The sequence below is a fragment of the Lynx rufus genome, unplaced genomic scaffold, assembly GCF_022079265.1.
Source record: "Lynx rufus isolate CCGP_SWC_20201006 ecotype Redwood Valley unplaced genomic scaffold, mLynRuf1.p SCAF_22, whole genome shotgun sequence".
Classification (NCBI taxonomy): domain Eukaryota; kingdom Metazoa; phylum Chordata; class Mammalia; order Carnivora; family Felidae; genus Lynx; species Lynx rufus.
The window spans coordinates 22,381,376-22,406,202 of NW_025814837.1; the positions used below are offsets into that span (position 1 = coordinate 22,381,376).

A 24,827-nucleotide genomic window follows, 5' to 3' on the forward strand; every position below is an offset into this window, starting at 1 on the left:
ACTTCTGCCTTGCTTAGAGCTATGCACTATTTTTCTTACTTTTTTTTAGTGTTTTTTTATTATTGAGAGTACGAGAGATAGAATGTGAGCAGGGGAGGGGCAGAGAGAGAGGGAGACCCAGAATCTGAAGCAGGCTCCAGGCTCTGAGCTATCAGCACAGAGCCCAATTGCGGGGCTTGAACCCGTGGACTCCGAGATCATGAACTGAGCTGAAGTCGGATGCTTAACCGACTGAGCCACCCAGGTGCCCCTCTCACTTTTTAATGTAGCTCTCAATAGACGTGAACTTTTTCTTAATGGTTCAGCATAATTTATGGACATGACACCAATGTATTCTAAAACAATAAGTTAACAAGTTGTCTAGGGACCAAATGTTTTCCTATCAAATAATTCCAAAGTGATCTTTTTCGCTATATACACTATTACATTCCCAAGAAAAAAATATGTAAGGTAAGACTCTGTTTTAAGAAAAGGTAGTAGGGGCGCCTGGGTGGCGCAGTCGGTTAAGCGTCCGACTTCAGCCAGGTCACGATCTCGCGGTCCGTGAGTTCGAGCCCCGCGTCGGGCTCTGGGCTGATGGCTCAGAGCCTGGAGCCTGTTTCCGATTCTGTGTCTCCCTCTCTCTCTGCCCCTCCCCCGTTCATGCTCTGTCTCTCTCTGTCCCAAAAATAAATAAACGTTGAAAAAAAAAAAAAAAAGAAAAGGTAGTAAAACATGTCTTTCTAAGGGCTCTCTCTCTCTCTCTCTCTCTCTCTGTCTATTTATTTTGGGAGAGAGAAAGCACGAGCCAGGGAGGAGCACAGAGAGAGGGAGATTGAGAATCCTAAGCAGGCTCTGCACTGTCAGCACAGAGCCCAACACAGGGCTCAAACTCATGAACCTCGAGATCATGACCTGAGCCAGAATGAAGAGTCAGACACTTAACTGACCTAGCCACCCAGGCGCCCCTCTCTCTCTCTCTCTTTTTTTTTTTTTTAATGGAAAAAAACAGACTACAGAGTTTCAAAATTAAATTTTGGTTTGAAGTTGTCTACCCTAATATTTGTTTATCTATGCAGTAGGTATAGTACTAAAATTTATATTTCACTGAGAAAAATTTAATCTCTGTTTTGTTCCAAAAGTAATGAGGTTTTCTCCTCTACTACTTCAAACACTTTCCTTAGTACATTATTTCTTACATATATTTACCTCTATTGTTAAAATAAAAAAAAGTAGTTCAAAGAAAGCAGCTGTTTTTGCCCAACAAGACAATACTGGTTTTTAATCCTGGTCACCTTATAAAGTATGTTATCATTATAGGCATAATACAATAGTTTCTTTGTCAGGTTTTAACTATTTTACATTTTTAAAAATCTGTATTTTACACACCTACATATGTAATTTTTAATGTGGAATGGACAGTTCAGCATGAGCAGTAAACATTGTCTCCTTTTTTAGCCCTATTTCACCATATTTTTGCTTTGCCTTGCCTATCTGTACTTTCTCATCCTCCTTATCCTCTACAGAATCTCTGTCCTGTGTATCAAGGAGAAACATAGACATTTATAAGAAGTAGACTATAGTGGTGATCCCAGAAGTCTTTGAACCTAGAATTTGGTAAACCTATATTTTAACCCTGGATTTGCCATTGCATACCTGTGTGACCTCAACCTGTTATCTAACCTCTCATAGCCTCAGTTTCCTTATTAATAAAGTGAGGTGTTGTTGGACTACATCAGTGAATCTGAAATGAGTTCCTTCAACATACATTAACGAATATATTTTTTCTCTCAAGCACTATGTGGGAAAGGGGAGGCTATGAATCTCTGGATCAGGTGAACTCTTAAGTTTAGCTAGCTAAAATTAGCTGTATAAATACTGTTTATTTGGAAGATCAGGATAAAAGAAGAATTTTTTTTTTTTAAAGAAGAATATTATTTAGGAAATAGGTAAGCAGTGATCTAATGAGGGCCAGAGTAGGCCATAGACCAGAAAACCTTAGGGTACTAAGAGAGAGATTAAAGAATGATAGCAGAATGTAACAGCTCAATGTAAACATTTATCCATCATCTTTTTTTTCTGAACTTATTTTTATTCCGCATGCCACCTCTGGCTGGTAGTAGTCTTCTGGATCTATGTTGAGATAGACACTGAGCCTGCATCTGCTCATCAGGAAAAGGTGTGATCAGTTTTCACTCTTAATTGGCTGTTGAAAGAATAAATGTGCCACACATTTACTCTCCCTGCAATAAGACGTGATGAAGTGCATGGACTTGTGAAAGCTGTTTTCATTTAGATAAATAAAATGTTAGTGAAGAACAGAAGCAACTACCTCTAAAACCATTTAGTATTAAGACAAATAGGCTACATATCTTAGTACTCCCTAGAGAGCTACCATATTACAAATTGAAGTAGTTGAAATTATTTCCTGATTCATTAGTAAGAAATCTTAAATGTAATATATATCTACTAAATGCCAAGTACTCTTCTAGGTCCTGAGGGGATGCAGCTGCTTTCATTGAGCTTACAATGAAAGTGAATAAATATGTCAGGTAGTAATAAGTGCTATGAATAGGGGCGCCTGGGTGGCTCAGTCAGTTAAGCATCTGACTTTGGCTGAGGTCATGATCTCACAGTCCGTGAGTTCAAGCCCCACATCGAGCCCTGTGCTGACAGCTCAGAGCCTGGAGCCTGCTTCAGATTCTGTGTGTCTCTCTCTGCCCTTGCCCCACTCATGCTCTGTCTCTGTCTCTCTGTCAAAAATAATAAGCAAATATGAAAAAATAAAAATAAGTGCTATGAATAAAAATAAAGTAAGAGGATTAAGAAATTTGGGGGGCTACATTTGAGCAAAAGCCTTTCTGATAATGTAATTTGAACAGAGCCCTGAAGGAAGGGATAGAGACCAGGTAATATGGAATTGTTTTACTAAAATATTTTTGTTAAGGGGTGCGAGCCTGCTTGGGATTCTCTCTCTCCCTCTCTCTTTGCCCCTACCCCTCTCATTCTCTCTCTCTCTCTCTCTTTCAAATAAACATTTTTTTTAAAAATAAAATATTTCTGTTAAAATAACATTTGAGACTTAAATGATTACATTTCACTTATTTTAGATAAATGAAATGTTTTATTTTTTAGGGGCTCCTGGGTGGCTCAGTCAGTTGGTTAAGCATCCAACTTTGGCTCAGGCCATCTCATCGTTCGTGGGTTCAAGCCCCACATCAGGCTCTGTGCTGACAGCTCAGAGCCTGGAGCCTGCTTCGCATCCTGTTTTTCCCTCTCTCTCTCTACCCCTCCCCGGCTCGTGCCCTCTCTCTGTCTCTCAAAAATAAATTAAAAAAAAAAAAGAAGAAGAAATGTTTTACTTTTTAAATTGATAAATCCAGGGGCGCCTGGGTGGCTTAGTCAGTTGAGCATCCGACTTTGGCTCAGGTCATGATCTCACGGTTTGTGAGTTCAAGTCCCACGTCAGGCTCTGTGCTGACAGCTCAGAGCCTGGAGCCTGCTTCGGATTCTGTGTCTCCTTCTGTCTCTGCCCATCCCCCGCTTGTGCTCTGTCTCTGCCTCTCAAAAATCAATAAATAAATGTAAAAAAAAATTTTTTTTGAAAGATAAATCTAAAGTCTGTGTTGTTTTCATGATTTCTCTGCCTGGCACTTTAAAAAGTAAATTTTAGTTTATACCTAGATGTGGATTCTTGTTCCAAGCTATTTGGAAATGAGAAGAACATTAGGAAGAACAGTAAGATAAGAACAGATAAGAAAGAACAGTAGGATATTGCTTACTAATTATAGTTTTTAAATTACCCTACAGATTGTGAATAATGTCTTTCATTCTTATATACCAAATTACAAAACTAAAAAAAATACGTATAATTTTTGTGTAAAATTGCAAATGCCAGTTGAAAACCATATGGAATAGGGCTATTTGGTTTACTTTAACATTTATTTTGGTGTTCTTACAGATTGAAACACAATTATCTGAGTATCACAAGTTGGCCAGAAAATTAAAACTTATTCCTAAGGGTGCTGAAAATTCCAAAGGTTATGACTTTGAGATTAAGTTTAATCCTGAAGCTGGTGCCAACTGCCTTGTCAAATACAGAGCTCAAGTTTATGTAAGTAATCATGAGATTAATTAATTAATCTTCAAAAGATTTTTAAATGATATGATTGATGTTTATTTATTTATAACTAATAGTTTAAACATCAGCCTGTTCATGACTGAGGTCAGAGCATGGAAATAAAACACTAAAACCTTTTATCTTCCATCTTTTTGATAATTAGAAATCTATTATACTTTTCTCTTTGAATTACAAAGCCTTTTCTTCCTCTCTACCTACTTTATCAACTCAACTATCCAATAGAAACTTTGATTACATTTAAAATACACACCAGGATTGTAAAGAGAAAAATTACCTGACTCTTAATCTTAAATTGCTACTTGTCCCAATAGAGACAGATATAAATAAATAATTGCTATATATGTACTTTATTAGAAATGTTTACAAGATATGGTATTGATCAATTCTTGCCAGAATTAAAGAGAAAGAAAAGTTTCCACAGAAATGGTGAACCTGGAATGAAGTCTTAAAAGATGAGGTATTTATTGGGATGGTCTGTGGGAAAGAGTTTCAGGTACAAGGACACACATGAAGGCATGAAATATAACAGGACATTAAGTAACACCAGTAGTCAATAATGAAAAGTGTGCACCTAATTTTTAAATATGTCCAAGGATGTAATTTGGAGAAGAAAATTTTTAAATCGTTCTATTGCAACTTCTTAGTTATTCACAGATATTAGTATTTTAGTAGCCCCCACAGAAATGTCAACTTTCAAAATACTTAGTTTTTGAATAAAGAATATCAGAGTATAAAGCTATGCATTTTTCCCTTGAGAATCATTCATTCAATACATTATTTATTGAGTACATATTAAGTTCCATACCAGCTAGGTGCTAGAGATGAAACACCCAGAAAGATACAGTTCCTACTTTCCCAATGATCACAGTTTATTTGGTGAACAGACTGTGATTAAATAAAGTCAGACTCATTTTCAATAGAAAAAATCCACCCAGTAAACATTTAATCTTTTACTGAATTGTTTCTCAAGCAATAGCTGGGTAGGCAGGTAGACAGACACTAGTGCAAGAAAATAAAACCTGCATCAAATCAGTATAGGAAGGATTACCCAATACAAAAAGAATGCATATTCTTGGAAAAGGGGAAAGTTTTTCTGTGATCTTTGGACATAGTTTTACATAATAATAGAACAATAGAAATAGAAATAGCATCCAGAAGGTGCAACCCAACCGTCACAAATAATATTTGGAGAAAAGTTCTTAGATTAAAAAGGCATTGCATCTTTCAAAGAAAAAGAGCAGCCAAAATTAAAACTCCGCAATTAATAACTTCAAAAGACCTACTAAAAACATAGTAACACAAAATTTTCTTTTGGTGATGAAGATGATTTGGAACAACAGGTGGTGTGGTTACACAACATTGTACTAAATGCCACTAAACTATACACTTTAAAAGAAGTAGTTTTATATTAAATTCATTTTAACTTAATGATTTCAGTTTAACCATTTGAAAGTGAGTTTGACCTCAATTAAAAAATAGTGATGGGAAACTATTAGAATAGAGGACAAACATAAGGAATGCAAGCAGATTATGAGCTTCAAGACTGGTGAACATGTGGAGAAGTAGGGAGAGTGGCACACCCAGAGGGCATGGAAGCTCTGCATCCCTTTCCGAGTACCTTACGCTCTGCATCTCTCCCATCTGGCTGTTCCCAACTTTTATCATTACTTAAATAAACTGGTAAACATCTGCTTATTCTGGACACCCATCTTGCTTTTTTTCACGGAACAACCTCCCCTGGTTATCTCTCCGCAGCTGTATTTCAAGATCTTCCCAGTTCTTTTTGCAGCCTCAGACTCCTCCATGTGTAACTTATTCAGTCATTCCCTGATGGTGGATATTTGCTGTGTTTGAAGTCTTTTCTATTATAGTGGAGTTCCAATGAATAGCAAAAAGAAGAAATACAAGCAGATAATTGTGAAACTAAGCAGTTGAAAAGGATTAAGAGAAAAATACAAATTGTTTTCAAGAAAGATACTGCATTAAAATAAGTATACTTATAAAATGTTTAAATAATAGCAGTGAATCTCCAGAATGGATAAAGCAAATCTAAAATTTTCCAGGTATTGAGAAGCAAAAGCAAGTTGCATTCTACAGTTAGAAAAATTACATTGAAAATTAGTTTTATTGTCTTATTTCTGATGTATTGATTTAGTTTAAAAATATCATAGCTTCACTTTTTTTTCCTCCAAAATTGGCTCCTTCTATTAAAATGTGTAGATGCCTCATGAGAAATTTTGTAATTTCATATATCATATGGATCTCCTAATCGTATGTCTTTTGTAGGTGCCACTTAAGGAACTGTTGAACCAAACTGAAGAAGAAATTAATAAAGCTCTAAATAAAAAAATGAGCTTAGAGGATACTTTAGAACAAGTAAGTAACAAAACAGTTATTAAAAGCAAAAGTAAGGGGCGCCTGGGTGGCTCAGTCGGTTAAGCAATGACTTCGGCTCAGGACATGATCTCGCGGTCTGTGGGTTCGAGCCCCACATTGGGTTCTGTGCTGACAGCTCAGAGCCTGGAGCCTGCTTCGGATTCTGCGTCTTCCTCTCTCTGTTCCTCCCCTGCTCATTCTCTGTCTCTCTCTGTCTCTCAAAAATAAATGTTAAAAAAAATTTTTTTAAGTAAAAAAAATAAAAGCAAGAGTAAGATATTTAACACTTAAATGTGATTTGTAATTTTTAATTGTTAAGGAATGAACTTTTAATAAGATATTATGGAAAATGAGAGTTGGGTATACCCTTGACTTGGAAACATTTGAAGTAATTTTTTAAATAACTTAAACATTCTAGGCTTTACATATCATTGATGAAGTGATACAAAACTGAATAAATTTCCCTTGACTTTAAATGGAGAATTTCCTCCTTCAACTTGAAATAATTTAATATCCTTTTTTTTTTAAGTTTTATTTTTATTTAAGTAATCTCATACCCAGTGTAGAGCTGAAACTCACAACCCCAAGATCAAGAGTCACATGCTCTTCCAACTAAGCCGGACGGGCACCCCTTAATATCTATCCCTTTTTGTGCTTAAAGGAATTTGACATGGCTCCCTTAAAAGTAGATATATATCATTTGGGGCTAGAGGCTAAGTAGCTATGATAAATTAAGAGATTTTTATTTATCAAATTTTTCACTCCACACCATGAAATTCAGGGGAACTCAAATGCCTATAAAAGTCTATTTCCAAAAGTAAGTTTCAGAAAGTTCCTGCTTCTAAGATACTTGAAACATGATATGACCAATATCTCTCAGAGAGAACAGTACTATTGATTTGATAATCTTTAAATATTGTTATACTTGATTAAGAAAAGTTAAGAAGCTACTTCTCAACTGCAAACAAAAGGTATTGTTTATGTGACACCAAATAATTGAAGGAAAACCCCAGTTAATTCGTATCTTCAAGAACTATTGTGGCATTTCAAGATACAAAATCCTATCTTTACCTGGAATACAAATTTTTTTTCTCATCTGGAAATAAAACCTATGCATTAAATGAATAATTATGCAAGTAACCCACGTTTTTTACATGTTAACAAATTGTATCAAGATTTACTTTGTATTAGAAAGAATTTCCAATCAAAAAAATAGCAAACTTTGTAACATTAGATAAGTGGGCAGTTTCATGATACTACTGTTGTTATAATTTGGGGTTTCTGTAACATCACACATTGGAAAGAAGGAATTGGGACTGCTTTAACAGGTACTCCACAGATGTGACTGTTATTCAAGATGAAGTCTTCCCTTAGCTTCCTTCAGTTTGATTTCTCTCTTCTGTTGGAATGGGCACTAAACCTATAGATTTTCAAACTGAATTGAAACTTTTTAAAACTTTTTTTTAATGTTTATTTATTTTGAGAGAGAGAGATAGAACAGGGGAGGTGCAAAGAGAGAGCATTCCAAGCAGGCTGTCAGCACAGAGCCCAGCACAGGACTCGAACCCACAAACCACAAGATCATGACCCAAGCTGAACCAAGAGTTGGACGCTCAACTGACTGAGCCACCTAGGCACCCCAGACTTGAAACTTTTTAAGGGCTATAAGCAGGAAATTTAGGGGGGTGAACAAAATGGGGATTATAAGATGCGTACTATAGGCTAGGCCCAATATTAATATTCCAAAGGTAAATATAACAAGTTTATATGAAATATAAACTACCATTTGGAGAAAAAGACTGACCTGCGGTTATGCTAATCAGATTTGCATTTTTGCAAAACCCCTTTGGGCATAGAAAAAAATGACTTGTGGGGAAGCAACTAAAATTGTTAAGAGGTTAAACCAAAGTACAAATAGAAGGAAGTGGACAGGTTTAGGAAATGTTGAGGTAGAACCCAAGCATTTTTGATGGACTTTTAAAGCTAAGAGAGAAAGAAGCACTGTCAGTGACTTCCATTTTCCCGGTGCGGGTAACCCTGCAGAGAAAAAAATGAGTGCATGTGACCAGGAGAGTACTAGAGATGTTGAGCTTACTGTTTACAGAACATAGACCTCCAAAAGGAAGCTGAAACAATAGATTCAGAACATAGGGGAGAAATCAAGTCTAAAAATATACATTTCAGGGTCTTTACCATATACATGATACTTTGAAGCCAGATGTGAGTGATATTTCTTAGAATATGTAGAGGAAAGTGGCAGAGGATTAAATCTTGAGAAATAGCACCACTTAAGCAATTCAAGGAAGGAGATTATGGGGAAATTATGGGGAAAACTCTTAGAAGTGGACAAAATAGTTGGAGATCACTGGAAGAGAAAATGCTATAAAAGCCAAAAGCCAAAGTAGGGAAACTTTCAAGAAAGTCCTGATTTTAACTCAACTACTTATTGTAGTGTTAGTTTTCTCTCTCTCTCTCTCTCTCTCTCTCTCTCTCTCCCCCCCTCCCCCTCTCCCCCTCCCCCCTCCCTCCTCCCTTCCCCCCCTTATATCATATACACCTTACACCTATACAGTGGTATATATACATTATATCAAAACTAGGGGAAAAAAGAAATGATTAGTAATATCATATGCTTCAGAGACTGAAGATTAAACTATTTCTTAAATTTGACAATTTAACCAAATTAAGATGGCATAAGATAAAGTAGCTATTTGACATAGTAATGACTAAACGTAAATTAATGAATTAAAATAATTAAACAAATGCTAAAATTTCAACTGGGTAAATTTGAAGATCTAATTGACTTTACTCAGCAATTCATGAATTGGGCAGTATTCCATTTAACAATTAGAAACTCTAAAGGACTACAGAAAGGAAAACAATTTTTAATACAGGACAAGGAAGTCACACACATACACACAAAAGGATCATTTCAGGCAAGATTTCACCTCCCTTTGAAAGACAAAAGGGTCTTATGAGGTGGATTACCTCAGTGGTGCTAACCAGAAACTCCAGACTGACCTGTTAAGATTATATTCCTGGGGAAGGTTGAAATTGCAGTTAGGTTGAATATTAAGCTCTGGTTTGGTGACATGGGCCCAGCACAAGTAACTCCATTTTGAACTGGTAGTTTCCTTTAGTTTTCCCCTTTTGATCACGCTATCACCTTGATTGAGAGATACGATTGCAATTTAAGGCATCAGCACCACTTGCAGCTTTTGTTGTTCCTTTGTGTGATATCCATGACCTAAGTCATGACATTTGTGCTTAATCTCTGTGACAGTCACAGGTCTCAGTTCTAGGTTCATATTCCTTAAGTCTGTCATTCTTTTCACTTTTCTGATGTTCTAGTCCTAGGGAGATCATTTGCTTGATAGTTCAAGGCTGCAAACATACACTTAAAGTTTTTGAGAGAATACAACATAGTAGGAGATTTTTATGATTATAACAAATAAGTCCAATGTTTGGACTGTACTTTCCAACCATGGTCCCCAAGACCCAAACCAATCAAAATCAAGTAAGTCAAAGACCCCACTAAAGGAGTCATCTTTTTAAACCAAGTGGCTTACTCAGTGATCTTATATAACTGAGTTTCAGTTTCCCCAGAAATGTTAGTCCAGGTGCAACAGGTAGTGTTGGCCATAGCACAAACACCTCCCTGGTCAGTTAAAAGATAATCAAGGGCTGTCCTGTTACCAAGAACAACTTTGGCCAGAGTCAAAGGAAGCTAATTTTGAGTCATGAATGCCTCCTGTGAAATCCCTCTGACTTGACAGTTTAAATTTAGGGAGTTGACCAGTGAGGTATCTCAGTATGGGCAGTTAGAGGCACAGTTAAATAACCTAAGAGGCATTATCCAATTATATGTTAGCCATTTAGGCCTTCATAGTCCCAGGGGGGATGATAACCACCACAGACAAAGAAAAACCCTGTTGGGGCACAAATCATTCCCATTAAGGAAGTCCTGTTAATGGATTAAATCACAAGGATTGCTGCATTTACCTATACACACCAAGGGTCAGTTAGGTTTTGTCCTAGCCTGAAATAAAAAGTTGTTCCAAATACCCCCTTAGCAATGGCCTGGGAGATACAGATGATGGCTTTATCTTTCCAGACCAGTGCCAAAGTAAAGGAAGAGAATAGAAGATGTTACGTTTAGTTAAAGTAACATCTTGAGAAGAAGCAGTCTACCTTGCTGTCAGCTATTTCTCTTCTTGGTCAATTTGATTGGGAAGTCTCCATCATTTGCACAGGACTAGATGTCAGGCAGAGCCTTCTTCAGCTGTGAGATATGTATTTAGGGTTCAAGTCCCTGAAATCTTGCTGCCATCTGGGTAGTAAGGAAGTAGTAATAGTCCCTTTCAAAGAGATTCAAGGCAGTCTTGGTTCTTAATGTTCCAAATCAGAAGTCAGGGGAGAAAAATGGAAACATTAATTTGGACAGTTATAGCCAGATATTTGAAGAAATTAGAAGAATCCAGGACCTAGTCCAATCTATAGGTATGTAACAGAACCTCAGAGACAACAGGATTAGAATTTAGTATCTACACAGGTTCAAACATAATTTTTCTCTCTACAATTACCCCCATTTTACCAAAGATAACCACAATAAAACTAATTTATATGCATTAGACTTGGCCTGATTAATTACATAAGAATAGCAAGAAAAGTGATTGACCATATAAGCTCTTTTTAAAATTACTTTGCTGGAAACTTGTAAGCAAGGTGTACCAGATTGATTTTTGCAAGGGGCTTTATTGACTCCCTTAAAGTCAACCTTAGTTCCTTAAGAGTGTCCAGTCACATATGAGTCTATGCAAACCTTTCTCAAATATGAAAATCCAATCAAAGCCTTGATAATATACCCAATATTTCCAATTGTGTGTCTTATTACAAGGAGACAGATTGTTAATGAACTTATACAAATAACTAACTGTATTATCATGAAAAGAATACTCAAAAGAGTTTCCAAAATCTGGACCAGGTAGAAAAAGTAAATGTTTCATCATTGCTTATAAAGATATACTTTAGGAGTGTCGGGGTGGCTCAGTCTTGGTTAAACATCTGACTCTTGATCTTGGCTCAAGTCATGATCTCATGGTTTGTGGGATGGAGCCCTGCATTGGGCTCTGAGCTGACAAGCGCAGAGCCTACTTGGGATTCTCTCTCCCTCTCTCTCTCTGCCTCTCCCCCACCCAGATACATAAACTTTAAACATATATATATATATATATATATATATATATATATATACACACACATATATATATATACACATATATATATGTACACATATATATATATATATACACATACACACACACACATATAACCAAATTGTTGTAAATCCTACATATCTTAACACAAAGGTGTCCTTAAATCTGGAAAAGCAAAACATTAGACAACAGCATTTCAAACAACAAATCATAAAAAGTTATCATCCTCCTCAGTTCATTCAGTTCCATGTTACTAATTCTTATTATACTTGAATACAGTTTACTGTTAGTTTTGGAAATTCTTACCCAGTTCAGTTTTATGATCATAAAGTTACCAGAAATCTGTACTTGTCAAAAGCCCTTTCCTTACATCTCCTTGAAGATGAAGTATTTTTGCAGGAAACTATTGCAGAATATCAGGGTAAAACAATAACAGTCTGTGATGACAAAAGACTTGTAAAAATGTCCATTGTTGAAATCTGATTAAAGTTCACTGTAATGGAATTGACAAGGAAAGTTGGTTATTTCAGTAACATGGAATATTTTAAAATAATAAGTGAAATTATGACTGACAACACTATACCAAGATATATTAGACTTTGGGAATTTAGTACAATTTCTAGAAAACATATATTTACATAAATACAATAGAAAGAAAGCTTAGTCTTCTTACTTGACAATACTTCCCGCATAATTTAACATATCAAATAAGCCTAATTAGTTTAGCATCTCTTCTTTTTCTGGAGAGATAACAAGCCTTTTGGGAGGTTCTAGAAGCCCTCCAGAAAATCTCAAAGTTAGTTTGAGGTTGAAAAGTTAGTTCGCGGGGCGCCTGGGTGGCGCAGTCGGTTAAGCGTCTGACTTCAGCCAGGTCACGATCTCGCGGTCCGTGAGTTCGAGCCCCGCGTCAGGCTCTGGGCTGATGGCTCAGAGCCTGGAGCCTGTTTCCGATTCTGTGTCTCCCTCTCTCTCTGCCCCTCCCCCGTTCATGCTCTGTCTCTCTCTGTCCCAAAAATAAATAAACGTTGAAAAAAAAAAAAAAAGTTCCCTTTGGAGAAGTTTGTAGGAATATCAAGAGGTTTTAAGATACTTTGTCAAATAAGATCATAGGTCACTGTGAAATAATACTTAGGTATCCATTTAACTATGGTGACAAAGACTTCACAGAAAAATACAGAAAGTAAAATAGTTATAAGTAAAACTTAGCTCTTCTAGTAGAGAATGCTCAGCTTTCTTAAGTAATCAAAGACCTGATAAAAACAACACAGGAAATTATTTTAAGAAAACAAAATCTTTGCTTTCTAGGCAGATTACTTTAAAAGTTAAGAAAAAAGTTTGCTTAAATTTCTAAATAAGAGTGGACCAGTAATCTAAGAAAACTTTGCTCTATTAACAGAAAGAAAACCACATTCTAAGTTTGTACTAGCTTATTTTTTATGTTAAAACTCTTTTACTTAATTAAATTTATTCTTTTTTTTTTTTTTTAATGTTTATTTGAGAGAGAGAGAGAGAGAGAGAGAACAGGGCAGGGGCGGGGGGGTGGGTGGGGGAGAGAATCCCAAGTCCCTGATCCGGGGCTCAGACTCGCAAACCGTGAGATCATGAGCTGAGCCAAAATCAAGATTTGGACACTTAACTGACTGAGCCATACAACAGCCCCTAAATTCATTCTAATCAGCCAACCCTGACCACACATAGAATGTGTTTCCCTTATTATTTCTAGCAATTTCAGTTACACATAGTAGAATTTATAACCCTCAGAAACTTTTAATTTCTAGTGAAATCTAAGTAAGAAATTATAAATTGTCTTTTCCATTACCATTATATGAATTAGCAGACTAATAAATACTTTTTTATGACTTTAAGAAACATGTGCTTTCTCACAGAAGATTTGTCAGAGCAGCATAACACATGTTTACTAGTAGACCCACATAGCTTTATAGTTCCTCTGTAAAAGGAAGTAAAAAGTGGATAAACCGATATTCAGTAATTAATGTTTCAGTATTTTATCTTATTTGGAAATAATATGAATAGTGAATGAATTTAACGCAACTCATCGTTTAACTTAACCTAGCAAAACTTTAAAGTTCCAGGTTAAAAAAATAGATTTGGGAAAACTATTTAAAAATTGGCCTAAAAACTTTTTATCTAATTTACATCCATTTAATATACTTGTTCTTTACTGTGTTTATTTTTTAACATTTTTAAAGTTTATTTATTTATTTGGAGAGAGAGAGAGAGATGCAGAATGCCAAGCAGGCTCTGTGCTGAGGCTCTAACTCACAAACCAAATGATTATGACCTGATTGAGATCAAGAGTCAGATGCTTAACTGACTGAGCCACCCAGGTGCCCCTTTACTATGTTTAGTTTACCCACCAAAAGTTTATTAAACAAAGTCACCTATCAGCCCAAGCTAATTTTTCTTGCTGACAAATTTTGTAACAGATAACATTAACTCATTTGATTGATAAGCCCAGGTGGAATAAGACTTGTATGTAAGTATTTTATTCAATGTTGATAACTCTTAAGGAAGGTTTATTTTAACTAAATCAACAAAGTTAAGCTAACTTAAGCACTTACGTGATATGCATTCAGAAAGCATTTGGGTTAGGGGTGCCTGGGTGGCCCAGTCGGTTAAGCATCTGACTCTTGGGTTTTGCTCAGGTTACAATCTCACAGTTCATGAGTTCCAGCCCTGCATCAGGCTCTGTGCTGACAGTGCGGAGCCTGCCTGGGATTCTTTCTCTCCCTCTCTCTTTGCCCCTCCTCTGCTCTATCAAAATAAAAAACTTAAAAAAAAAAAAAAAGAAAGAAAGAAAGCATTTGGGTTAGTTTCTATTATATTTTAACAATTTTTATGAATACTTTAAGCACTTATTTAAGTCCAGTTAAATAGAGCTTTTTTACAGACTAATTTTAGTAAGACCGTCCAGAGGCAGAAAATACCACACATCTATAACACGCATATAATAGACACACATAAACATGTAAACAGAGACCTTATAACTTGTGTTTTTCATTTTTTTTCTTGATAAAAATTACCTTCCTGAAGTTGTACTTTAACATGTACATCTCAAAGGCACCAGGAAAGAATACAAGTTACAAGTCATTTAAGATAAATAGAGGAGGTTTGGGGATTGTTTAAAATAAAAATAGATGAATTTTGTATTGTCTCTAGGGCTGCATTTCTAGTTTTGTAAAGAAGTGAGTAAATTTAAAGATCTAATTGGCTTTGTTCAACAGTTCATGAATCAGGCAGCATCCCATTTAACAAACAGAAAAGAGCTTCAAAGGACTATAGAAAGGAAAGTTTTTAAAGGCAGGACAAGGAAGTCATAAACCAAAAAAGAGGATTATTTCAGGCAAAGTCACCTCCCCTTGAGGAAGAAAATGGTCTTATTAGGCAGATTATTACCTCATTAGTGCTAACAAATTCCAGACTTGACCTGTTAAGATTACATCCCTGGGGAAGGTTGAAACTGCAATTAGATCTGGAGAAACAAAAACATAGTTATGAAGGAACTTGTCTATTCTTTTTTTTTTTTCTTTTTTAAGTTTATTTATTTTGAGAGAGGGAGAGCATACAAGCAGGGAGGGACAGACAGAGAGAATCCCACTCAGGCTCCGTTCTCACAGCAGGACTCAATCTCATGAACCTTGAGATCATGACCTAAGCCAAAACCAAGAGTTGAACTTTTAACCTACTTAGCCACTCAGGTGCCCTGGAGCTTGCTGTTCTTGATTACTGGTTGCACTCTTATTCTGTAGACACCAGATACCATTGAAGATTTTTAAGAGAAAGCAGAACACCTGTGTATTTTTTTTTTTAATGTTTCTTTTATTTTTGAGAGAGAGGGAGGGAGACACAGAATCGGAAGCAGGCTCCAGGTTCTGAGCTGTCAGCACAGAGCCCAATGCGGGGCTCAAATGCATCAACCATAAGATCATGACCTGAGCCAAAGTCAGACGCTTAACCAACTGAGCCACCCAAGTGCCCCAACACCTGTGTATTTTAGTAAGCCCACGATGTTGGCATTTTGAAGACTAAGTTAGAGGTACATGAAACTAGAGACACACAGTTAAGAGACCTAACAGTATCCTGAGTGATAAGTAAAGCCTCAAACCAAGGCTATTGCAGTGACAATGGAAAAAAGAAATATAAAGATTGAGACTATGTAATTTAGTGGTCTATTTGGATGTGAAGGTTAAGGAAGAAAGAAATTAAGAATGCAGGTGTCCACCTTTGGTATATGCTGTTAAAGGAAAAGAAAAATTAGCCATGACACTTAATGGTGGTAAGGTAGACTTTATTCAAGGGGGAGCTATTACAAAGAAGTTTTATAGTAGGTGAGAAACATTGGGCTTATCTCCAAGTACAACTGAAAGAAAAACTGGGAATTAATAACCAAGGAGTAGTGTGCAGATCAGTGGATAAAAATTTACTGAGGGAAATGCTAGGGGTAAGGGAGGATTCTGTCTAAACCGACCTAATAGGGTTTATACTGAAGGCAGGTCAAGGTGATCAGATATCAACTGGGAGATGTTGGAGAATGAGGAACCTGATTAGATATTGAGGTTAGGGATTCTGATTAAATTGTCTTAGCATGGTTCTTGCTAAATCTGAACAATATAGAGGACAAACACAAGCCAGAAAGAGAGGTCAGGGGCACCTGGGTGGCACAGTCATTTAGGTGTCTGACTTTAGCTCAGGTCATGATCTTGCAGTTTGTGAGTTCAAGCCCCTGTCGAGCTTTGTGCTGACAGCTCAGAACCCGAAGCCTGCTTCAGATTCTGTATCTCCCTCTCTCTCTCTCTCTCTCTCTGCCCATCCCCACTCATGCTCTGTGTCTCTCAAAAATAAATATTTAAAAAAAGAAAGAAGAGTTCAGGAGAGCATGAATGGTTTGGTCAAGAAGAGGATCTTTCAGTGGTGATATTCTAGAACGTTGATAAAGAATACAAGAGAAGGGTATAGAAGAATTTCAGGCTGGGGTATGCTGAGTTTCAGGTCTCTAGGACATCAAAGTGGAGAATGTCCTGTAGGAAGTTGAAGTTTGGGCATAGTTGTAAATAAGTATCTCTTAGCATGTAGTAATTAAAGCCAGGAGATCTTTCAGGTGTGAAAATGAGAGAGAGACAGAAAGAGAGCTCTCACAAGTGAATAGATAAGAATACAGCAAAGATCAGAATCCTGGGAGAACATCCACTACCAAAGTACAAGCAGAGAAAGAGAAATCTGCAAGGAAGAATTAGAAGGACCTCTCAAAACTTAAAAGAGAAAACTAGGAGCTTCCATGGTCATAGAAACCAAGGAAGGGAATTTCAGGAGGGAGTGATCAGCAACTACAAATGTTAGATGGATATCTAATAAGATTAAGTCTGAAAGGTGTTCATTGACTTTAGTAATTGAGATGTTACTGGTGATATCTGCAAAAGCAACTTCGTGAAGCAGAGGAGCCAGAAAGCATATTAGTATAGACTGAAGTTTAATGGTAGTAGAGGAAGATGTTGTAGAATATGAATAGTCTACTCTCTATGAACTACTACAAATTAGACTATCACAAAAGTTTGAGTCTGAGGAAAGAAAATGGAATAATAGGAAGTGGTGTATGGAAAAGGTTTTCATTTTTGTGCAGTGGGGTTTTTTGGTTGGGGAGGGAGTTGTTTGGTTTTAAAGATGAGTGCGTTCAGGGGCGCCTGGGTGGCTCAGTCGGTTGGGCATCCAACTTGGGCCCAGGTCATGATCTTGCAGTTGGTGGGTTCGAGCCCCGCGTCAGGCTCTGTGCTGACAACTCAGAGCCTGGAGTCTGCTTCAAATTCTCTGTCTCCTCCTCTCTCTGCCCCTCCCATGCTCATGCTCTGTCTTGCTCTGTCTTTCAATAATAAATAAACATTAAAAAAATTGTTTTTAAGATGAGTGCATTCGGGGCGCCTGGGTGGCGCAGTCGGTTAAGCGTCCGACTTCAGCCAGGTCACGATCTCGCGGTCCGTGAGTTCGAGCCCCGCGTCAGGCTCTGGGCTGATGCCTCAGAGCCTGGAGCCAGTTTCCGATTCTGTGTCTCCCTCTCTCTCTGCTCCTCCCCCGTTCATGCTCTGTCTCTCTCTGTCCCAAAAATAAATAAACGTTGAAAAAAAAAAAAAATTAAGATGAGTGCATTCAAGGGAAAGATAGTAAAGTTTAAGAAATTATGATCAAAAAAGATTGATGGGTTTGAATATGGTTCATGAAGAAATATGAAGGCTTGGGGTCCAGAAAAGAGCTAAATGTGTTGCTTATCTTCATGAGTAAAATGGGTATCCTGCATCCTGAAACTGACTGGAAGGAAGAAGGAAAGGTCTCAAACAAATATTTTGGTTGGGTTGACTGAAGGCAAGAAGTGATGGAATTCTATTCTAGTGGCTTCTGTCTTCTCAATGACAGAAGAAAAAAAATCATCTAATTAAAGTAACTAATGATATCTTCTTTGCTTATAAACTGCTGGACAGTTGCTTATTGAATGAATGAGTGAATGAATGAATGAATGAATGAATGAAAAAAAAAATACTAGAAGAAGTATGCCAAATATTAATAGTGGTTCTTTGGGATTGTAGTATTATTGGTAATTGTTATTTTCTTTAAGCTTTTCCTTATTTGCCACCATGGAAATGTATATTTTTGTAACTGGAGAGGGGAATGTTCAATTGATGAAACTTTGATAAAACTTACATGGAAGGTAGAAGCTGCTCAGAGATAAGTAAACATGATTTTGACCAAACATGACAGCCTAGTGGAAGTCTGGTTATTTGGGTGTCCATTGGTCTTATTGCAGGTAAACTTAATGCAACAACTTGTTTAATTTAGTAGTTATTTCAGAAATAACATGTCTTTAGACTGGAAGTTTATAGTGTCAAGGCCAAGGGCAAATTGTCCCAAGATGTGCCATTTGGCATGCAGCTTATTTAGAGCTGAAAACATTCAAGGCCCAAAAGACTCAGAAACTTTGATCTCCATCCCCTAACTGCCTAAAAGAATTTAAAGGATCTGCTCCCAGAAGACAGCTATCACCACAGATAACTACAGTATAATATAAACTGGGGGTGGTAGACAGGGAGGAACTTAGCAAAGTCCCTTTGTTAAAATTCCTTTCTGTGTCCCATTGTGTCTGTGTGGCCCAGCAAACATTTGTTCAACAAACACTTACTCTTTTCATCTTCCCATGAATTGCTGTCCTTTTCTTGAAGTCCCAGGCCCCTACCCTTATCCTTAGTTCAGGATAACACTCATACCTCATTTTGCCTGTCTTTAGAATCTCCTATCTTTGTGGATTCCCCATACATACGAAATTAAATTTGATTCTCTCCTGTTAATCGGTCTCATGTCAGTTTAATTCTTAGATCAGCCAAAAGAATTTTAATGGCAGAGAAAATTTTTTCCTGCCCAACAGTAGCTTCAGTAACTCCATCCTTTAAAATAACTTGAAAGTCAGGTGGTATAGAAAAGTCCTTGGAGTTAGTAGAACATGCAGTTTGGAGTTCGGGGCATATGCTGGTTGCATGATCCTAAGCGAATAGCATTTATTCTAGCCAACTCTTCTCATTTGTAAAATAGGAAAAGAATATTCCTTACCAACGGACTTTGATAATTGAATGTGAAGTATATGCAAGTTTTTTTAATAAATATGTAGTCATTTTACCATCCTATCTTTTACCAAATAACAATTGCTTCATTAAATTTTTCCCAAATATATATATAAACATAATTTTTTTATAACTTCATATATGTGTTGAATCGTTCTTTTAAGGAAGGATCCAGCAGGGCGCCTGGGTGGCACAGTCAGTTGAGGGTCCGACTCTTGGTTTTGACTCAGGTCATGATCTCATAGTTCGTGAGTTCGAGCCTCACGTCAGGCTCTGCGCTGATGGCTTGGAGCCTGCTTTGGATTCTGTCTCTCCTCTCTGCCCCTCCCCAGCTTGTGCTCGCTCGCTCTCTCACTCTCTCTCAAAAATAAATAAACTTAAAAAAATATATCCAGCTTATTTATACATTTTGCTATATTCTGTTTCATGCAAGAAATACCTTCTTGGTCTAGCTGGAAAACGTTCCGTATTAATTACTGGTATCACCTGGTATTAGCACTTTTGACAGGAATTGAACTTTGGAAACACTTTTTTTTCTTTAGTTTTGGTTTCAACAGATCTTAAAGCTCAAAGTTTAATAAGACTAAATGTGGTTACTTTATTACTTTTTGGAAGGAAGCACTGACTAATAACCAGTTAGCAAACATCCAATGAAATCACTATTCATACTTCTCTTTTCTCCTAGAAAGTAAACAAATGGGAAACTAGAGAGCTAACAAAATAGATCAAGTCTAAGTAAAGCTAGACTTCAAAACTAGAGGGCAAAAACAACTTATATGTACTAATAAATTAATATTAAAATGTTAAGAGTATATGTAATATGTATAATATTGTTACAGTATAGAGCTTAAAGACACTCCCACAGCTACTAGTGGAAGAAGTTATTGGTATCATTATTTTACTGAGAATTAAGCCACATTTTTTATTCCTAACCAATGCCACTCTGCATTTAAGTATTATATGTTAAAAAACATAAGTTTTTTTGTTGTTGTTTGAATTTCCTCTTTGGGGAATAATAAATTTGGGGTATAAATGATAGGTGAGAATAACATGGTTCAGCTAGTAGACTTGATAATATGAAAGTTCTATAACTTATTAAGATGTTTTTGATGTTGTGTTTTCTCAACCAAACTTTTTTGGTTGTGGATGTTTTGATGTTGTGTTGTTGGTTGTGATTTCTCAACCAAACTTTTTTTCCCCAAGTTAAATACAATGATAACAGAAAGCAGGAGAGGTGTAAGAACTCTGAAAGAAGAAGTTCAAAAGCTGGATGATCTTTACCAACAAAAAGTTAAGGTAAGAACTTTGTCATAGTCTATATAGGTGAGCCAAACTATGTCATAATATTTACATGTTCCGACATCTAACTGAATCTCTAAGCCATATCCTATAACTTGTGTTTTAGTCTCATCTTCCAAAGTTTATTTTAAAGGGTTATTTTGTTCTTTTAAAGGATTTTTTTCTGGAATTGGGCTGTTATATCCTAGAACATGTTTACTGTCTAATTAATATTTTAGACTTGCTTATAAGATTCTGCATGCTTGTAAGACCAAAACATGTTTTAAAAATAATCTCTTCTACCTTTTATAGAGATTTAGTGTTAAGTACTCCTAAAGCATAAACCTCCAGTAAGGCCTGTGTATATGGGATAGCCTGTAAAGAGTCATTGCAAACTGACTATCTTGACCAAATTTCAAAGACCATTTGTATGAAATCTAGAATGTGGGTTCATTTCCCACCACCTGTAATTCATCCCCTTTCTGGCCAGCATTTTACTTAGGGAAGCACTCATGTGACTGTTCATTACCACCTATCCAATTCAGGTGAAAATTTTAGTCATACCAATATTATTTACTTGGTTACACCAAAAAAGTAGCAGGAATTGAAAACTTATCTCTTGGCCTTGTACTGTATTATGTTTAGGGACTATACATTTTGTTAGGCAGGGTAAAATTTTTAGAAAATATGCCACGGTAATGTGATCTACATGTGAAATATGAGGCAATTGGTAATCATTTGTATTTTTTCATATGTTCTCCATGACAATACCTCAGTTTATTCTCTTAAAGCACTTCAGTGAAAGGCTCTCATATTTCATTTTGAGAAACCTAAGAATTGATGACCCTGAGCTCCTTTGCCTGTGCATAATTAATACACTTGTGAAATAAAAGTAGTATGAAAGTGACCCACATTTTTGCCTATATAAAAGGCCTTTTTGATGATCATAGGAAAAATTCAAATCAGTATCATAAGATTTCCTATAGTACATACTTGAAAATACTGCTGAGTGAATTCTATACAGGCCTGTTGAGAGGGTCACATTTAGATTGCATTTAGGTTGACACTATAAAATTCCCAACGGAGCATTTTAAAGTCTCTTACATGTAAAATAGTACACATTCTGAGAATACAAATGGTGATGCAACCTGATTTTTTTCAATGCTTCACATATATATGGTACGTGCAGTATACATAGTATATGGAGTATATAGAACTTGAGTATCACACACCACAAGGGTGGCTTTATCTTGATAGGAAGCTGAAGAAGAGGACAAAAAATGTGCCAATGAGCTGGAGTCCTTGGAGAAGCACAAGCACCTGCTGGAGAGCGCTGTTAACGAGGGCCTCAGTGAAGCTATGAATGAATTAGATGCTATTCAGCGAGAGTAAGTTTGTGTCACCAAGATTTATAATGTGTATTTTCAGGTTAATTATTTAACTTTTTACTAGATCTTCATTTATTTGCTTTGACTTATATTATAGAGCTATTTGGGGGAGAAGGAGTAATGAACAGTACTTACATGAAAGCAGCTTATAACTTGAGATACTGTCCCTAAACAAATATATTCTGCAACTATTATAAAAAATCATTCCTTTTTAAATGTTTTTATTTATTTATTTTGAGAGAACACATGCGTGCAAGCAGGGGAGGGGCAAAGAGAGAGGGGGAGAGAATCCCAAGCAGGCTGCATGCTGTCAGCACAGAGCCTGAGGCAGGACTCCATCCCATGAATAGAACATGACCTGAGCCGAAACCAGGAGTCAGATGCATAACAAGACTGAGCCACCCAGGTGCCCCAGGAATCATTTATTTTTAGATCTAATTAATAAATAACTTTTAAACCCTGAAAACAACATAAGATTTTAAATCAATTTAAATACTTTGGCTATTTGTTAGTATTTTTAAGATATGTATACTTTCTAGAGATCACATGTATTATATAGTAAACTATATACTATAAATCATATAATCGTTCTATAACACAACTTGTGTCCTCATAATAGGCACCACAAAATCATGCAATAAAAAATCAGGACTTATAGGAAAATTGGGATTAGGGCACAACACTCAAAATCTCTGTCACTGACACACAAACAAAAGATAGGAACCTAACAAAAATGTTAGCACAATTGTACACATTGTAAATGGTTAAGAAATACATAAATGCTATGACAAATATGACACTTTATCTTAAAAAGACTTGAAGTGTGCCTATGGGAATGAGCATTCAAAAGGTTGCAACTTGTAAATTATTGAGATGGGGTGGAAGGAGGATTACCTAAAATCAGATGGAAAGTTTTTTTTTTAATGTTTTTATTTATTTTTGAGAGAGAGAGAGAGAGTGAGTACAAGCTGGGGATGGATAGAGAGGCGGACAGAGGATCCGAAGCAGGCTCTGCACTGACAGACCCAGTGTGGGGCTTGAACTCACAAACCATGACCTGAGCTAAAGTCGGACACTTAACCAACTGATCTACCCAGGTGCCCCTCAGATGGAAAGATTTAACACCAGATGTGGATGCATGTGGCTCATCACACAATGCAATGAACTGACAGAGCTGGTACACACACACATATTTGTGGGCTAATGTGTTTTGTGTATTCCTTTGCGTCTGGATTCAGCTGAGTACAGCTTTCTACGTTCACTTAGTGTTTCTCAAGAAGGTAAAGGCATATAGGAATGCCTGGCTGCCTCCGTTGGAAGAGCATGCAACTCTTAATCTCAGGACTGTGCGTTTGAGCCCCACGTTGGGTGTAGAGAGTACAAAAATAAATAAATAAACTTAAAAAAAAAAAAAAGGAAGGAAGGAAATGGCATAAGCAAATACAAATTTTGCATTATGCTCAAATTGCTACATAATATATCAGTCCAGTTGGAACAAATACATATTTCCAAATAAGCAGCATAACTGTATATATTATGTTACATTTCTTAGAAGTTCTTCATTATCAAATTACACACTGTCAAGTTTTCTCTCTTGGTTTCCCTTATTTTAAACCTTACATAGGAAAAGTTTTAGCCACATTGTTTATTAACAGTAACTAAAATAGCGACATCCCTTTTTGAAAGAATATTCTGCCTTTTTGTATATAATTCTCTCATGCAACCTATGTAAAATCAACATACCGAATAGGTAATCCATATGCTCTTTTTTCTAAAGTTTCAATAAAGGGGCCCTCAACTAAAAAAATTTCACTTTTAGGTTAGAAGTACAACCCTTCAGAAAATCATACCTCTTCATTTGCTTATTTGTAGTTTAGGGATAAAAAACTCAGCTGAAGGGTTTTTTGGCTTGCAGTTTTTGTTTTTAATTTGAATTTGCATGCCTAAAGGTAAGACTCCCACTCCCCCATTCAAATGTATTTAATGCCTTGCCCCTGAAAGCATTTAAGTTTACAGTCTTTTTGGAGATTCAATTAAGACCATTTGCTCCCAGGTTTTATATGTTAAAGCATGAGATTTTGGTGCTGTATTGTTTTGTTGCTTGCAAAGGATCTTTGAAAATGTTTTTTGGTTTCAATGGTTGAGAAGCAAACAGCACATATACAATCACAACGTGGTCTTATTGAATATGAAAAGAAGTGAGCTAACTAGAACTGATACATTAAGTTTTTCCTAAGCAACACAAATAAGACTGTTTATTCTACAGATACCAACTAGTTGTGCAGACCACAACCGAAGAAAGACGAAAAGTGGGAAATAACTTGCAGCGTCTTTTAGAGATGGTTGCTACACATGTAGGGTCTGTAGAGGTAAGTGTATGGTCTCCCCTACATGCTAAGAAAGCTTTTTAAAACGATATTTCCGTTTTGCTTCTACAGATACAAATGATAAATTGCATTTCTATGGAAAATATGTTCTAGTGAAAATTTATCAGAAGAATCTTGTTTAGTGGTATGGTAAGGGGACATCTGTGCATTTCATAAAGTAATCTGTTTTTTTCACATAAACAGCATATAATGATATTTATTATATCATGATGTGCCAAGCCACATTCTGCATACTGAAAACATGTCAACACACTTTAGAATCCACTAAAATGAAAGAACATGTGTTATGACAAATATTTTTCCTCTCTGTTAATTTCATGTAGAGTACTTATAAAATATTGAATAGAGTACTTAGGAAACATGAAGCATAGCTTGAAAGTTCAACAATAACACTATTCCTCCAATCTGCTGTACGGAGTCCAAAAGCCAAGGCAAATGCTAAA

At 36.3% G+C, this 24,827-nt stretch overlaps 1 protein-coding gene across 1 annotated transcript in view; it reads left to right on the forward strand.

Moving 5' to 3' along the window:
* The window catches only part of NDC80 (NDC80 kinetochore complex component), a 62,565-nt gene that overhangs the window by 25,705 nt on the left and 12,033 nt on the right, over nucleotides 1-24,827 (forward strand). Inside the window, exons 12-16 of the mRNA XM_047087086.1 lie at nucleotides 3,941-4,093; nucleotides 6,407-6,496; nucleotides 20,535-20,627; nucleotides 21,867-21,997; nucleotides 24,264-24,366. Coding sequence (XP_046943042.1) covers nucleotides 3,941-4,093; nucleotides 6,407-6,496; nucleotides 20,535-20,627; nucleotides 21,867-21,997; nucleotides 24,264-24,366 — 570 coding nt within the window. The remainder of the gene's footprint in view (nucleotides 1-3,940; nucleotides 4,094-6,406; nucleotides 6,497-20,534; nucleotides 20,628-21,866; nucleotides 21,998-24,263; nucleotides 24,367-24,827) is intronic.